This window comes from Lepisosteus oculatus, chromosome 3 (genome assembly GCF_040954835.1).
Source record: "Lepisosteus oculatus isolate fLepOcu1 chromosome 3, fLepOcu1.hap2, whole genome shotgun sequence".
NCBI classification, from domain to species: Eukaryota; Metazoa; Chordata; class Actinopteri; order Semionotiformes; family Lepisosteidae; genus Lepisosteus; species Lepisosteus oculatus.
The window spans coordinates 69,289,047-69,306,222 of record NC_090698.1 but is presented as its reverse complement, the minus strand read 5'-3'; the positions used below and the strand labels follow the sequence as shown (position 1 = coordinate 69,306,222).

At 47.2% G+C, this 17,176-nt stretch overlaps 2 protein-coding genes and 3 non-coding genes across 7 annotated transcripts in view; 1 reads left to right on the top strand and 4 right to left on the bottom strand.

The window, feature by feature from the left end:
* Window positions 1–7,577, top strand: part of ube2r2 (ubiquitin-conjugating enzyme E2R 2) — a 36,442-nt gene extending 28,865 nt beyond the window's left edge. For both annotated transcript variants that reach the window (XM_006626602.3, XM_069187463.1), the window contains exon 7: window positions 464–7,577. In XM_006626602.3, coding sequence (XP_006626665.1) covers window positions 464–704 — 241 coding nt within the window. In that variant the 3' untranslated portion in view covers window positions 705–7,577. The remainder of the gene's footprint in view (window positions 1–463) is intronic.
* A 729-nt stretch (window positions 7,578–8,306) lies between these two features.
* Window positions 8,307–13,301, bottom strand: nudt2 (nudix (nucleoside diphosphate linked moiety X)-type motif 2). 2 transcript variants are annotated; one of them, XM_006626698.3, is made up of 4 exons: window positions 12,838–13,301; window positions 12,499–12,609; window positions 10,638–10,776; window positions 8,307–9,583 (listed from the first exon to the last, which is right to left on the bottom strand). In XM_006626698.3, exons 3-4 carry the CDS (start codon window positions 10,756–10,758, stop codon window positions 9,264–9,266), a joined length of 441 nt encoding a protein of 146 aa, XP_006626761.2. In that variant the 5' UTR covers window positions 10,759–10,776; window positions 12,499–12,609; window positions 12,838–13,301; the 3' UTR covers window positions 8,307–9,263. The 2 variants fall into 2 exon arrangements, with proteins under 2 accessions (XP_006626761.2, XP_015217875.2); XM_015362389.2 differs by lacking the exon at window positions 12,838–13,301 and adding an exon at window positions 12,184–12,274 and having other exon boundaries at window positions 12,499–12,803.
* Window positions 13,302–13,707: 406 nt separating this feature from the next.
* On the bottom strand, window positions 13,708–13,826 carry LOC138237927 (5S ribosomal RNA). The gene has a single exon (XR_011189247.1). It is a non-coding gene; the product is annotated as a 5S ribosomal RNA (ribosomal RNA).
* Window positions 13,827–15,390: 1,564 nt separating this feature from the next.
* Window positions 15,391–15,509, bottom strand: LOC138237924 (5S ribosomal RNA). Its single transcript, XR_011189244.1, has one exon. It is a non-coding gene; the product is annotated as a 5S ribosomal RNA (ribosomal RNA).
* A 1,166-nt stretch (window positions 15,510–16,675) lies between these two features.
* Window positions 16,676–16,794, bottom strand: LOC138237922 (5S ribosomal RNA). The gene has a single exon (XR_011189242.1). It is a non-coding gene; the product is annotated as a 5S ribosomal RNA (ribosomal RNA).
* Between the last annotated feature and the right edge of the window lie 382 nt (window positions 16,795–17,176).

Here is a 17,176-nt window from a genome sequence, read left to right as displayed (position 1 = left end):
AGTACAATCTGCACTGACACACACTGCCACACTGATCGCCCACACTGTAGAGTGCACATTGCACCAGACAGTACCCACTGTGTGCATTGTAACACTGTGCTTACAGACTGTGGACAGTGTATTGTAGCTTAGAATACATATAAGAACAGGCCAGGTGTGTAACCTGCAAGATTTCACCAGTGACGATGAGTTGAGCACACCTCCTTTTCAGAAAATTAACAATAGATCTGTATTGTCCACAGTGTCGGAAAGGCCCTTACTGCATAGCACTTCCTGCCATCCTGCTAGGGCTGTCCCGGACTTTTGTCACCACCTTGTGTCAGAACTCTATGTACCCGGACGCCACTGGATATTTCCTTAGACCTCTATCACCTATGTGCTGACCACTCCCAGGCTTTCTGTCTTGGTCTCTAGGTGGCATCGTGTTCTCTCCGGTGACAGTCATTCTTTTCCCCACACACAGAAAACAGGTTCTGGCCACGAAGGCGGAGGCAGAGAAGGATGGAGTGAAGGTGCCCACCACGCTGGCTGAGTACTGCATCCAGACCAAAGTGCCTTCCCACGACAGCAGCTCCGACCTGCTGTACGATGACCTGTACGACGATGACATGGAGGAGGAGGAAGAGGAGGAGGAGGCTGAAGCAGGCGAGGCGGGCGAGGGCGATTGCTATGATGATGAAGATTCCGGCAATGAGGAGTCCTGACCTCACCATCTTTCCTCGCCCGACAGATACCCCTCCATTCCCACCCTCTCCGATCCTGTCACCCCCCCACCCACCCCCCACCACACACACACGCCACATGCAGTGAAACCTTTTCTGTCTCGGACCCCTGTCCTCCATTTCCGCTGCAGCCCAGCCCCGAGAAACTCTGTCCGCTTGTCCTTACCTTCCTTTGTTCTGTCCAAGACTAAACGCACAGCGTCTTGGTCGCCTGTCTTTCCTTCCTCTGTGTGTCTGTACGGTGCTCAGTTCTGACAGCACCTCCTGCTCCTGTTCCCCACCCCTCAGGAATGCCTGTGCGTGTCTCTGTCACAAAGACTCCCAGAATAAGATGTTGTGACTGCAGCCCCAGCAGCACCCTGCTCAAGCCTGTCTAGCTTGCCTGTCTGCCTTTACACACACACACACACCCTCCCCCCCAACACAACCAAAAACCAAGAAGTCCTCTTGTGTGCTGAAATGGAACTTTAAGAAAACAAGGCAACCTCAACCCTTGATCAAAAACCCCCACAACTCCTCTTTCCTCTCCTCCCTCCCCCTCTGCCCTTTTCCTTCTGCTTTCCCCCCTCTTTGTTTCCACTCCTTGCGAATAGACCCAGGGTTTTCTCTTACCACATGGGGAGAGGTTTGGATTTTATTTGTGTTTCGTTTCTGTGAGACAGGATTACTGTCTCTGGCCGCAGACCTCTGTCTTGTGCCAGGTGCTTCCCGAGACTCCCGCCATACCTCTGTTCTCAGTTTCCGATGAGCCTGAACAGTCCTCACAACGATCAGCCAGTGATTGGGACAGAGAGAAATCACCCCTTTAAAGTGTTAGTATTTACCTTCTCTCATGTTATAGTACAGTAGCTGCTTTGGCTCTGCATATATTAAAGGTCAGTGTTTCTGTTAAAGGGGGAGGTCTGATGATGATTTTTGTTATTAGTGTTACTGCAAGCACTTCTAATAGTGGATAGTTGTATCATTGTGCACTATACACATTTAGTGTGAACAACTAATTTCAGAGTGGAGCCAATATCATGATCATAACAAAAACACTGGAGGAAGGGGTTAGAAGCCGTTGATCTAGACTGTCAGCAGTGATACTTCAGTGAGACAGCTACTGAAATATTTGGATTTTTTTACAGATCAGACTCGTCAGAAGGGGTACTCGTTAAAGGTTTTATAACTGGGACAAATGAGGTTTCGTAAAAGTGCAGTAGAACGTCCCAGTAGCAGCTTGTAATACATCTGTAAAATGTGTTCTTTTCCTTCAGAAGAGTGGAACAAATGTTCTCAGTCAACTCTGCAGGATTAGAAACATGCTTGTTTTCAAAATGCCTGCTAATTTCAAATGAATGTTCCTCCGACTCTGCACTCATCACTTGAGTGTGTGGATATTACTGTCACTGATGAGACGAGCAAAGAACATGAAGATGCAGAGAGATAACTCACCTCATCGATATGCAATGTGGAGGGAGACCTGGAAGGGTTCCAGTTGTACCTCGGCACAGGCCAGACGGTAGTGGGAGAGAGGGGGAGCTTACCTCAAATCCCGACTGAGCACCGAACAGCCCTCCCCATCATTCCCAGCATTCCCCTTCCTGCTGACACAGCCCTTAGCAGATGGGGACCATGCGGTCTCCCACAGTTCCCTGTGCAAGCTGTCTGCAGTTTTAGTCCAAACTGCCAATGAGCCTCGTCAGTGAAAATATAATTATTACACCCGCATGGACAAGCTCGTTGTAGCTGGAGCAGAGAGCTGGAAAGCAAGGGTGTGGAGTTGAGTTGAGTTTCAGACGGGTCAGCAGTCGTGTGTCCACTCGGAGGAGGGCTGCTCAGGACAGGGGCCGAGACCTGAGACCGAGGGTGCTGGTGGTGAGGTTAAATAGTCTCTGAAAAGTCAATTGAATAAATACAGGTGACTGAGGCTAGGTGGGTAAGGCAGTAGAGGATATGGATATATAAATCGGAGCGAACTTTGTCGCTTTTTTGGGACTGTCAAGTTGGAATATGCGTTTTTCATATTTCATATTTCCCTCCCTCATTCATTCCTCTTTTAAAAAAAAAGAAACCCTCCTGGACCCCCTCCCCTCTTCCACGCCCTCTCTCTCGCCAGCCCCCCCCCCCTCCGCCCCTCCATGTGAAATGCCAGACGGGCGAGAAAGGACAGTAATCGGTTCAGGCTGGCGAGAGGGGGCGAACGATCCGGAACGCGTGTGCAGGGCCCCTCGGCCTGCCCGCCTCACCGCGCCGCACAGACGCCTCGGACGCTCCCGCGGCGCCGAGCTGGGCTGGAAGCGGAACGGGACTTCTTCAGACTGCGGCTTACTCGGTGCCGTCAGCCCCGCAGGAGTCTGGCTGCGAGCTCCCGGGGAAAGAGGTTCCACTGCGGAGCCCATTCGCCTGGCGGAGCGGTTGTAGTTCCGGAAGCCATTGTGGGTTAGGACCGCGCCTGCATGCGCCCAGACAGTGTCCTGAACCGCAGTGTTGTTGATCTCCGTGCTCTCAACAGGGACTGGGATGCGGTTTGCAGGTGTGCAGACGTCCCAGAACTTCCCACTGGGAAACCATGACCGCATGTCTGGGTTTAATCACTGAATTAATGCGTTTGATTTATTTGGCTTTTTTTGTGGGGGGGGGTTAAGAATCATCTGGTACAAAGCAGCAGCTGTCACATCGTTCTGTCCAGCTCCGTAAAATTAAAAAATGGAAAAAAAAACAACTTATAATTCTGAGGAAGAAAAACACAGACTTGAAGGGTGTAAAAAATAGAGCTGCCCTGCTTCACCCTGGTTGTAAAAGAGAGAAAAGACGAAGACTGCTGATTTACCTGCAAGGATAAGGCAAATTTGCTCACCACAGACGGACGCTGCTGTACTGGTTTGTGAAGGCAGGGCTGCACAGGCTGCTCAGCTGACAGAGGTGGGCAGGTACTTATATCAGCATAGAGTCACTGCCATCCAGCAGAGGAGTGGGCTGGGCAGACCGCTGCTGCTAACAGGAAATGCATAGGGGTAAAAACCTTTAAAGTCGAAGCAGCAGTATCTTCTCCAGTCCTTTGCACTTACCCTTCACAGGATTATCACCGAATTGTAAAGCTTCAGCAGCTCCTTTTTCGACCAGCCTAACCTGAAGATGATAACTGGGGTTGAAATACCCCGAACAACACTTTGCATCTGCCCAGAGAGAAAGGTCTGGACAAAGACACAACTTCTGCAGTTTGAAAGTTGACTTTCTTCAAACGTTGGTTCAGTTTCAAGAAGAAAACAAAACAGATGTTGTTAGAAGTTTTAATTTGTGTTTTCTGCAGTGTGACATGTCATAAGAAATAAGAGCAGTGGAAACCAGCCTGTTAGCCCAATGAGGCTCTTTTATTTTGGGAGGTTGCTTATTGAATCCTCAGAGTTAAGAGGTGAACTGATTAATCTTGTTTGATTGAGCACAATGCTTCTAAACCCGGCAGTGTGATGGATGTCAGATTGCAAACAGGGCCTGCTGTCTACATTTAATACTTAACTGCATTAATTAATTGCATTTATACAGTGCTTGTTATCACCAAGGTCCCCAAAGTGTCTCGCATATAGGAAAGGATCCACCTCATCCACCCCTTAAAGAGCAGGGCCCACTTGGGCATGAGGTGCCAGCAGCCTGATTGCACAGCAGATCACATAGACAAGTGAGAAGCTGCTTCACCCGTTGAATTAGAGTGGCAAATGATGGTGGAGCGATTTCTAAATTAGGGTTTGGTTACAATCAACACAACTTTGCCACCCGTGGTGTGTCCTCAGTCCAAAGGAAAATGAGTATTGGATTGTTCAGATCCCTTATTTGACTTGGTTAAAACTACTAGAGTGCTGAAAGAGACTGAAGTTTCATAGCATGTGTCCATACTCTGTGCCCATGCAGCATTTGTGGTGTTATCAGTGTGTCAGCAACTGGAGTTACGCTGCTCCACTGACACTGGGTTTTTTTTTAGAGTTATTTAAAAGGCTTTGGCAAGATAAAAGTTGAAAGAAAGAAAACAAACTGCTTGGTGTTCTTTATTGCTCATTCTCTTTGATGCACACTTAAGAAAATATTTATTTTTACTGCATTGTATTGCAACCATATGTTTTGACACAAAATCAGTGTTAAATTGCAGTGATTTCAAAGGGGGCGGAATTAATCGCCTAGTAAAGAAGTGCTGTTGAATTAATCAAAACTGAATGTCGGATCCAGTGTTGCCCACTTAGTGAATAAGGACACTCTTTGGCCCCAGTGATCCTAAAACACTGTAAAACAAAAGGGCAAATTCAGCTAAATCACCCTAAAGTCACAAATGCAATAATCATCACACAGAGCCCTGCTGATGTCGGTTTGAGTGCTGCCTCAAACAGTGTTGTGCACCTGGAGAGACTTTCTGCCGGGGTATTTTGTGTTTGGTGGGCATTGTGCAGAAAAGAAGACCAGATAACGGGCTGTGTGTTATAGGCACTATTTTCAGTGTCTCCCAGGTAACCCCTGATCATTAGGCAGGGGTGTGTGCCAGACTGATGGATGGAAGCAGTCTGATAATGGGAGAGCCCCGACCACTGATGCTGCACAGTGCTGGGTTAGCTGTCGGTTTTCGGGACAAGTGCACAAGCTTTGTGCCTTACTGTGGGAGCCCTCTTGACTACAGAGACACTGACGTCTACCTTTCAGAGGTGAACAGTGAGTGTTGCACTTTTGAAGGCGATTTCAAAGCTAACTGCACCTTTCGATACTGAACGCCTTACTTAAAGGAGTGAGGCCACAGCACCAGCAAACTGTTCTCTAACCCTGTTAAGGTTTGATTTGGGTAAGGATTTGTTTCACATTAAAACCCCGAAGAGGGTGTGACACACGCTGTAGGAGTGTGGTGAGTTGCAGTGTTCTGTGCCCCACTGAGATGTTGGCATTCAAGACCACCTTGTGTTTGGAGAATGGTAGTTGCATCCATGTTTTTTTTTTTACATTTCATTTTCAATCTTTTAATCCTGATCAAGGAAAGTTCTTGGCATTATCAAAAAGACACCGTACTTTCTCAAATTTGTTTATTGCAGATCAGGTGGTTATCTCTAAATCAGCCACTGGAAAGGTGTTCAGTTGCTCTATACTAGACCAGTTTTTTGCACTCAGTAGGAGCTTAGGTGGAAATTAAAACCAATAGACCCAGATTCTGTTGTGCTCAGGAGTTGGGCACCCTTGCAGAACAACTGGTACATCAGCATAGCCAGTATTATACAGGCATATTAATGGGCAGAAGATTTCAGGCTAGGAATTAAAAACTGCTTTAAATTCAGGCTTGTTCCATGTTGCACTGTGCTGCAGATCTAAATTATTGCTTACTCTAGAAGGCTGATTATGGTAGTCTGCACCAGTTTCATTCAGCAGAATACAGATTTCCTTCGTACACAAAGTGCATGTAGCAAAGCAGTTATTCAGAGATGAGGAAGAGGATCTGCACAGTTCAAAAGCTCCTGCCTTTCCCCCCCTAGCAGGGTGTTCTCATCAAGTTGGGCTCAGAACAGCACTCCCTCACTGCACAGGCTCTTAGTCAGCAAGGCTTTACAAGTAAATACTGAAGAGAAATGTTTGGTTTTTATTTAGCACTTTACAAAGATCGAGACTCTTAATGTGAACTGCCTAGAAAACGAAATCATACAGCTGAAAGAAAGTACTGAAATACCATCTGGTTGGGATGCAGTTATGTTACAGAGTGCATCACGTTTCACCGGGTGAGTACAGAAGGTTGAAATGTATATCACAGGGGCGTAAGACCTGAAGAAATGAAGAGTACTGCACTGTGTAGATTGCAAGAAATGATTCATCTGAATTGATGACGAGGGGGTTCTGCAGTCCTGAGGGGAGCAGGGTTTTAATAGGGCTGCAGCGTCACATCTGGGCACCTCTGGCTCAGCCCTGGCAGGATTAAGAGCCTCAGATGGGGCAGGGATGTTGCAACACTGTGTGTTGTGGGGGGAAGTGTCGGGTCTTGATTTTGTCACCACCTCTGTGCCGCACTTGTGTGTTCATATTTCAGACTTGTGAGCCACTGCATTTGTGTGTCATAACCACGTGTTTTGAGGTAATCAGAGAGTAGAGTGACCTCTTTTTTTTATCAAGCTTTCTGCTTAACTCGGTTCAGATGATCTACTTCAGCCACTGTGTCTTTGACATGAATGAAAAACCCTGAAGGCACTCGAGTGTCTTCTTGACCTGTGGCCCAGTCCAATCACAGTCCTGGCACACGTAGTTCCAGTTGACAGGAGGTTGCTGGGCTCAACCCTAGAGATGCTCCGCCACAGTATTCCAGGCACCACATGATGAATGCACAGTAATCCTTAATGCTGAAAGTGCCAGCTGTCAGTTCCCCACTGGGCTTGGTGAGGACTTGCATCCCCAGAGCCCATTCCTCAGCCTCTATGCAGTGATGGCACAGCATTCACTGAGTCAGTGCAGCATGACTGACTCAGTCTTAAAACTCAGACTCCCATTCCCCTTCTTAATCTTCACCATCTTTTCCAAATCATCTCATGGTGTGAGGAAGCTAATTCATTGAAATCGGTTTGTTAGGGAAGTAAAAAAGGTTTTAGCAGAAGTTAACATGGGCGTCTGAACTTCTGAATAATTAAACAATATGCCTACTGAAAACACTGCATTTAAAGTGTTCTTAATGTGTCTTGATCTGAAATTCACAAGTTTTGTCTTTTTTTTTTTCCCCTGGTTGGTATAGTTTCTTTTGCATTACCCCTTTTTCTGTAGGACCCAAATTCCCAGCCCCCTTCTTTCTCCATGTAGGTTTTATTTTGGTCTCTCTGCATCTATTTACTGATTAATAACAAATGTGAAATAAAGGATGCTGTATTGTTACCAGCCGTGTTGTCTCGGTCTTCTGTGATTTCTAACACTACTCCCCATTAGAATAACAGGTGGGCACACCTGGGATTTTCTGCACTGTTACATTTGGGAAATTAAGCAAAAATGTCCATCAAAAAACACAATTTAGGTCAGAGTTATGGCACAGATATAAAAAGTGACCATTTACATAAGCTGTGAAAGTGACCAAAATCTTTGTCAACTAAAAAAAAAAAGGTTTTCAGACTGGAGTGAAATTGTGTTAAGAGTTGTTCAGTTACATATGGGGATCTTCAGCAGTAACTAGATGGGGTTCCTGCTGCCTGACCTGCTGAACATGTTCAAACTCCTTAAATGTACAGCTTTTCCAGGATGATTTTAGGTTTGAACATAATTGTAAAAAGACTCTTTTCCCACCATCCATTTTCCATACAAAACTGGACAAAATCCAGCTGTAATAAAAACAAATTTAGGAGACAAAAAAAACCTTTCCAAGCATTGCATTCCAGCGGATCTGGGAGAACAACAATTTCAAACCAAAGTGAGGCTATCCTTTGGCCACCTTTCTGGAAATGGTGGATGTGGTTAATAATTTTAACAGAACAAGAGATGAGATGGGACAAAAACCGGGAGGCATGAGGTTGCTCCAAGATCAGGACTAGGAAACAGTCTTTCACTGGAGAGTGTCCATCTCTGTCCACACGAGACAGCAGAGCTCATTAATGATCTGAGTAAAGACCCATGGGCAGGGAGCTGCCTTTATTGGTTATATTATCTCTCATTTTCACTGGGGAAGAATACAGAGAAATATCGCTATGATTGCTAAATACAGATCAAGTAACTATTTTAGAAACAAAAAACAATAAAAAGCAGCACATCTCTGAGCTGTACCTTGACCCCCACATGTGTGAGAATCAGTGCTGAGTATCTGTCTTGCTACTGTGTGAGATCTCTGTATTTGTGAACATCAGTGCTCCTCAGTGTGTCGGTGTGAGGCAGTGAGTTAGTGCTGTGCGTCGATGTGTGCCAGTGCATTCGTTTGTCAGTGTGCGTCCGTCAGCGGGAGTCGATGCGTTAGTGCTGTGTGTTGGTCTGCAACAGTGTGAAAGTGTTTGCCAGTATGTGTCACAGTGTGCAACAGTGCATCAGTGCTGTGTGTCAGTGGGAGTTGATGCGTTAGTGCTGTGTGTTGGTCTGCAACAGTGTGAAAGTGTTCCAGTGTGAGTCAGTGTGTGCCAGTGTGCAACAGTGCATCAGTGATGTGTGTCGGTGTCAGACAGTGTGCGTCAGTGCTGCAGAAGTGTGTGACAGTGAGAGTCAGTGTGCGTCAGTGCTGCAGTGTGCGTCAGTGCTGCAGAAGTGTGTGACAGTGAGAGTCAGTGTGCGTCAGTGCTGCAGTGTGCGTCAGTGCTGCAGAAGTGTGTGACAGTGAGAGTCAGCGTGCGTCAGTGCTGCAGAAGTGTGTGACAGTGAGAGTCAGTGTGCGTCAGTGCTGCAGAAGTGTGCGACAGTGAGAGTCAGTGTGCGTCAGTGCTGCAGAAGTGTGTGACAGTGAGAGTCAGCGTGCGTCAGTGCTGCAGAAGTGTGTGACAGTGAGAGTCAGTGTGCTTCATTGCTGCAGAAGTGTGTGACAGTGTGTGTCAGTGTGCGTCAGTGCTGCAGAAGTGTGTGACAATGTGCGTCAGTGTGCGTCAGCGTGCGTCACTGCTGTGCGGCAGTGCTGAGGAAGTGATGAGCGGCCCTCAGGGCGTCCTGCATGTCGGTGTGCCCCGCCAGCCCGCAGGCCTGCTCCAGACCCAGCCAGCGGTAATCCTGGTGCTCCCGCGAGAGCCGCACGGCGGCGCCAGGGTCCCGCAGCTCCGCCAGCCAGTACACCACCGTCTTGGCCCGCCCCCGCACCTCGTAGCGCAGCTCCCTCCGGTACCCGTCCACCAGCCGGAGCTGGGCCGGGCCCAGGCCCGCCTCCTCCTCCGTCTCCCGCAGGGCCGCGGTCATGTCGTCTTCTCCGGGGTCCACGTGGCCTGAGAGGCAGAGAGCGGGACCGGGCGGTGAGGCAGGGGAGCACGGATGTGCCCCGCAGTGTCAGTGTGCGTGTCAGTGCCTAGGTGTGTGAATCACTGTGTTAGTGTGCGTAACAGTGCGTCGGTGTGTGAATCACTGTGTTAGTGTGTGTCAGTGTGCGTATCACTGTGTTAGTGTCCGTATCACTGTGTTAGTGTGCGTATCAGTGCGTCGGTGTGTGAATCACTGTGTTAGTGTGTGTCAGCGTGCGTATCACTGTGTTAGTGTGCGTATCAGTGCGTCAGTGTGTGTATCACTGTGTTGGTGTGTGTGTCCGTGCGTCGGTGTGTGTGTCCGTGCGTCGGTGTGTGTGTCGGTGTTTGTATCAGTGTGTAACTCTGTGTCAGTGTGCTTATTACTGTGTCAGTGTGTGTATCAGTGTGCGTATCACTGTCAGTGTGCATATGAGTGCGTCGGTGTGCATATCACTGTGTCAGCGTTTGTCAGGGCGTCAGTGTGCGTATCACTGTGTCAGTGTGTGTGTAAGGGGATGTTGGTGCATGTCAGTGTCAGTGCGTCAGTTTCAGTGCGAGTGTCAGTGCTGGAGAACAGAGTGCAGGAAAGCAGAAGGAGGACAGGCAGAGCGAGCAAAACCAGAGAACGAGAAGCCCAGCGTATACCTGGAAGAGGAAGTGCAGGTAAGCATGAGAGCAGGGAAGAGGGGAGCTGAGAGGGAGATAGAGGAGGCCACAGGAGGCAGGCGTAAGGGAGAAAGAGAAACTTTCTCAAACGTCCATGCAGCTCTGGCTTATGTTACAGGTAACAGCCAACAGCTAAAACAAGGGAGGATTATCCATTTTCCTGTGAGGTTACAAACACAAGGAGAGGAGGCCATTCGGCCCATCGAGGCTGTTTGGAAGTTAGTAGTTAATTGATCCAAGAATCTCATCCAGCTGTTTCCTTGCAAGAAGCAAAGGCACAGGCCGGGTATCTCGTTCCACACCCCCACCACCCTTTGGGTAAAGAAGCGCCTCCTGTTCCTGGTTCGAAACGAGCTCCCGTGTTACGTGGTACCTTTGGGAGGCGTCCAGTGGTGCTCCCCGTACGAGGTCTGGAGCAGCAGGAACTGGATGGTGTCCGGCACAGCCTGAGCCAATCGCCGGAACACGATCAGACCGCCAGCGCGCAACGCCATCCCCTCCGCAGCGCCGGCCTGCCACACAGCGTGTCACAGGAAGACTGAGAACACAGGAGCACCTCCCCACATCTGCCCCGACTTTCCCCGAGGCATCTCGGCAAGGGGACCGTACAGCTGTCCCCCACGCACCGACACCAGAACCTGCTGGAATGCAACCTGAACTGATCTCTGTCATTTCAAGATAAAAGCAGACTGGGACACTGCACCTGTGATGACTACAACTTCTGGAAGAATTCTATAGAAAGTACATTCAGTGTAGGGAATACATAATCACCACAATTCAAGTGTATATTGGATATTCGATACATAAAGACAAACACTTTGCTCTGTGCTGTGTAGCTTTGACTTTCTTCTTAGAGTTGTAGCTCTTCCTTGGTTTAACTGCGAGGGGAAATCATTCTATACTGTGGTGGTGTACAAATATATCCCTACAGTAACATTATTGCATAATTAACCATTCATTAAAAAAAAAAATAGATTTTCAAAAGATTTTTCAGAAGGATCACCCAGCTGGAAAAGGCTTTTACGACGTAGTTACGATAACGACATTCTAAACAACAGGGCCCTGGTCATGTCAGTCAGCTCGGGTAGATGCTCGTCTGTTTCGGCCACAGGAATGCCTTAGCCCTTCTCTGAAGCTCGCCCAGAAGTGAAAAATAATACCGAGCCTTAACTTGACATTAAAACCTTACGAGAGCTGACGTTGCTTCATCGTCACCAATAAGTAAGACAGAGCATGAAAAATGCAATCTAATTAAAATAGTTGTGCTTTTTTTTTTTGCCACGCCATGATTTAAATTCCCAATTTGTCTTCAGCAAATGGATATATTCACATGACAGGAAGCAGGAAAGTTCCGATCAGGAAACACTCATCAGCAGTCGGCGAAATGCAGTCGCAATCAAGTCTGGATTCTGCGAACTGATCGAGTTACTGCAAAGCCAAACATTTTAGTGTATAAGGGACTAACCCCATCTTAAGGGTCATCGCAGAAAAGAACATACAAAGTGTTTTTCTTCAGAGAAGGCACATTATGTCCATGCGGGAGACGAAAACGTCTTTCCCGTGGAACAGGTGCCGCCCGAAATCGATCAGACCCGAGAGCAGATCTTCAGAATGGATTTCAGAACCGCAGGGATAAACGATCTCTTTCGGGCATTGTCACACATTGGCACAACCGTTCATTCTCATATGCTATACATTTTGTGCATTTCTTGCATCAAAACAAATGGTCTTTCCGCCGACACTTCATGGGGAAAAAAATATTTTGTACTCATTCAAACCCTTGAGCCTAACACAAGAAAGCCGTCCTTTCCTTTCCTGCCTTATACTAGTTCATCCTCCCGGAAAAGGGGTTAGGATTTATTTTTTTAATTTCCACGTGAAGTCCCTTCGGTAAAATAAGATTTGTTTTTAATGCTTACTCTGTCACTCGTCGTCCCCCCGACCTGCGCGCAATGTGCCTGGATCAACTACATTCAGGAAAGCCCTACAGAGCCTGCCTCCTTTCTTCACCTGCGGTGGGCGATCGGTTTAAAAACAAAACGCTCAAGTTGACTTTATAGTTAAAAGAACAAGTAAGAGGTTTATTCCATGCTGAAAAAAAGAAGAAAGAGAACACAACGTTTCGGCCGTGGAGCCTTCTTCAGGTGGAACACAGGTTGTGTTCTCTTTCTTCTTTTTTTCAGCATGGAATAAACCTATTACTTGTTCCTTTGCATGCTGACGCAGCCACCCACCTGAACTTTATAGTTAAAAACTTGATGTGTGCTTTCACACTATCTCACTCGCACGCCGTCTCCACGCCAGCCCCTGCTGCCTGTTCTCTTCCTGATCCGCCAAGACGGGCTCTGGGGAGAGAAACGGGACAGCCCCCTCAATCCTCAAAGACAAGTCGTCCAATTACATAAAGTACGCCTAAGTGAACGCTTTTCTACGGGGTTGAAAACATATGCAGGCTTGGGTGAAGGTCTAACTCACGCCTGTCATTTTTAAAAAACGCCTAATGTGCAAGGAAGTACCCAACTCCCCACGACACAAGGCAGTGTCCGCCGCTGCCACACACTGCCGCCACCTACCGTCCAGGAGGACCGAGTGCAGCTGCCGCGCCGATCAGGTGTTGGGAGTCCTCCGTGTCAATTCAGCGGGCGTGATCAATAGTATAGAAACATTACAGAGGCTTTCGTTCTCAGCCCACTGTGAGCTCTAACAGTGAAAAATCCGTCTTCCTTGCAGAAGCGAGACACCTTACGCAGGCCATAAGTAAATATGCTCCCACTCAAATGCGTCGTCCCACTCTGTACTCTGTGGACGTCAGCGGGTAGCGGGTGCGATGCTGAGGATCTTGATATTTCAGCGGTGATTGCGTGGCAGCGCACAATTCCCGTTGCCTTTGCGCTCTGGTATGCTGGGAATAGTAGCTGGAAATACAGGAGATGATAAGAAAGCGATACCCGGGCTCATCGTTTAGTTTCCTCCCTGCTTCTCATATAGAATCGAGTAGGCAAGGATCTGGAGCCCAGATTTACTTATTATTTCTAGCAATGCAGGTCATTCTAAAGGCGCACACACACAACTCTCTCCGAGTGGGCGTCTTTTCAACACCACGAAATTCCCTGCCAGGTAAATATACATCTTTGATGAAAACAAAACGACTGAAGAGAAGAAAAACGACCTCGATACAGAACGCCAGCCGAACAAGTCTCCACAGCACCTTCGGCTGGGTCTCTTTTCAGCTGGCGATAGATAAACCTTTACTCGATCCTTTGCGGACTTGTAAAACTTGTAATAAACATATACAGTATATAAGGTTGATGATGAGAATAAAAGACGCTCACGCCAATACACAAGCACCCGCGTCTCCCCACAGCTGACAGAGAAGGAGACGACAGCGCCGCACTGACTGCACGTGTGGACAGGGGGATGAGAGAGCGCCTCCTGCTGGTAAAAGCTTACAGCACCCGGTATTCCCAGGCGGTCTCCCATCCAAGTACTGACCAAGCCCGAACCTGCTGAGCTTCCGAGATCAGACGAGATCGGGCGTGTTCAGGGTGGTGTGGCCGTAAGCGAGAGCAGAGCTCACTGGCGCCCTTCTTATAGAGAGCACCGCTCCCTCACTTGTTTTACGACGCGGCTTGTTTTCCTTTGCGTTTTTTCTCCATCCCCCTTTCTCTCTTCACTGCCCTCGTCCCCGCTCTTTAATTTCACTCTTTCTTCCTTCCGATGAGGACGGAGCTGCGGGAGGAAGGGCGCTATAGAGGACCGCTGATCGCTGGAGAGCTGCCGCTGTGCTTTGACATCTGAGCTCTGTGGAAAACGACCTCGATACACTTCGGAAAAGCGCGACTCCCACAACGCCAGCCGAAGCGCTGGGTCTTTTTTCTTCCAGCGGGCGATAAATAAACCTTTACTCGATCCTCTGCGGACTTGTCAAACTGGCGACTATATATGTTGTTTTTTGAAAATATTTTTTTATTAAACGTATAAAGAATTTACAAATACAAATACAACCGGAGGATCAAAATGGGTACAAGAGAACAAACAGAAAAATAAACAATTAACCGCCAGAGGTAATAAGTAAGTTATATGATTAAAGTTTATATTTTACATATATTATACGTTTTCCGTGCTTTATTCTCACATTTTTAATAGAATTTAAATAGTGTTTCAGCTCCACCTCAAAAGTACTAAAAAGGGGAGTATTATTGGACCATTTGGATTTATGGATGTGAAATTTACCAAGAATGATTAATAAATTGACTATAAATAAATGCTCTTTTTCCAAATTTTCTATTAAACAATACAATAAAATATCAAAATCCTTCCATCTAAAAAAAACCTTTAACTGCCTGCAAACAAAACTCTGTAAATCCGTCCAAAACAGTTCCACAAAACTACACCTCACAAATAAATGCACCAAAGATTCCTCTGGGGACTAAGAAGCAGCGAGTTACCGTTAAAAAGAACCCGAATGACTACAGAGAGTTGTAACGGTAAATACGCTGTTGTTTCCCTATGTACACCCTAAATGAGTATAAAGGGGTATTTTATAGGATTGGGACAAGACGAGCAAGATGGATATTAGATTTTAACCGAGTGCACTGAGGCCGTAGCCAGTTTCTAGACATCTACTGGGGGTAGGAATATCTGTTTACTGGTTTGTAAGTAATGGGTTTCACATGCTCCTTGTATTTTCTGTTCCTTCATTCTTTACAGAGACTTATGTTTAGCACCGTTTGTTAAGTGTATGCGATTGTAAGTCTTATACTGATCATTGCCGTGATGCAGGTCTCAGTGAGGGCCTATTTCTGCACGCGCTGCGTGACAGAGCCACTACCGTATTTTGGGTAGATAAAAATATCATTATATGTCATTTTTGTTTTGTTTTTTAACTAAGAACAGATCAGACCACATACTCACCTAGAAATAAAGAACCCCAGAAATATATTTGTGCCCTGTGCTGATTATTCTTTACCAGGCTACAGTATATAAGGTTCATGATGAGAATAAAACACGCTCACGACAATACACAAGCACCCGCGTCTCCCCACAGCTGACAGAGAAGGAGACGACAGAGCCGCACTGACTGCACGTGTGGACAGGGGGATGAGAGAGCGCCTCCTGCTGGTAAAAGCTTCCAGCACCTGGTATTCCCAGGCGGTCTCCCATCCAAGTACTGACCAGGCCCGACCATGCTTAGCTTCCGAGATCAGACGAGATCGGGCGTGTTCAGGGTGGTGTGGCCGTAAGCGAGAGCAGAGCTCACTGGCGCCCTTCTTATAGAGAGCACCGCTCCCTCACTTGTTTTACGACGCTGCTTTTTTTCCTTTGCGTTTTTTTCTCTCCTTCCCCCTTTCTCTCTCTTCACTGCCTTCATCCCTGCTCTCTTTCCCTTCACTGTTTCACTCTTGCTTAAATAGAAAAAAGAACAGCTGATACAACTGAACCAAGCAATTATGCAGCTCTATGTCTAACGTCTTTCATGGAAGGTTTGGAAATGGAAATTACAACTAAAATAGAGCCTGATCTGTGAGGCAATAGGATTCTAGTGGACAGGCGGCATTGATTTAGGCAAGGTAGGTCTTGCTTAACGTCTTCAATTTCTCTGAACAAGCAACGGCAATAGATACCATCCGAGAATAAAATGTCAGCTTTTGATAAAGTTTCTAGTAAGCTATTAATTCTCAGTTGCAGGTGGTCGGCTTTCAGAGAAAATGATTCGAGCTCTATCATCACGAGAGAGGCAAAGGACCAAGTAGAGGTTAATTCCACGCTTAAAAGTAGAAAGAATTAAATTGAAACGTTTGGCGTCTTCAGGTCTGAGAAATGAGCGCAAGACGAAAGGAACCTACTCCGATAACGGCTCAGGCTGGTGTAGGGTCCGGCCTGTTTAACTACAATTAGACGCTTAATAAATAGGCATTGTCCTTTCAAAAGCAGGCTTTTGAATTTGTTGCCAATAGTATTTTTTTAGAATATACAGCACAGATTTGTGGAGTTTAAGAGATCAAAAAACATTCATACTGCGTAGTAACACTTCAAACACTACATTTAGTGTTGAGAAACGTAAAGTTAATACTGACGAAACAATGCTTAACCTAAGCGAAGGCCAGAAATTAGTTCGATATTGCCTATGCTTACTGCAGAAGCAACACACAACCAAGGCACCTAAAGCTGCATTAATCGCAGATGTAACAGCACACTTCCTGTACTGCCTCCTCCACAAAATATATTTGTGTCCTGTGCTGATTATTCTTTGCCAGGCTACAGTATATAAGGTTCATGATGAGAATAAAAGACGCTCACGCCAATACACAAGCACCCGCGTCTCCCCACAGCTGACAGAGAAGGAGACGACAGAGCCGCACTGACTGCACGTGTGGACAGGGGGATGAGAGAGCGCCTCCTGCTGGTAAAAGCTTCCAGCACCTGGTATTCCCAGGCGGTCTCCCATCCAAGTACTGACCAGGCCCGACCCTGCTTAGCTTCCGAGATCAGACGAGATCGGGCGTGTTCAGGGTGGTGTGGCCGTAAGCGAGAGCAGAGTTCACTGGCGCCCTTCTTATAGAGAGCACCGCTCCCTCACTTGTTTTACGACGCGGCTTGTTTTCCTTTGCGTTTTTTCTCCATCCCCCTTTCTCTCTTCACTGCCCTCGTCCCCGCTCTTTAATTTCACTCTTTCTTCCTTCCAATGAGGACGGAGCTGCGGGAGGAAGGGCGCTATAGAGGACCGCTGGTCGCTGGAGAGCTGCCGCTGTGCTTCGACATCTGAGCGCTGTGGAAAACGACCTCGATACACTTCGGAAAAGCGCGACTCCCACAACGCCAGCCGAAGCGCTGGGTCTTTTTTCTTCCAGCGGGCGATAAATAAACCTTTACTCGATCCTCTGCGGACTTGTCAAACTGGCGACTATATAT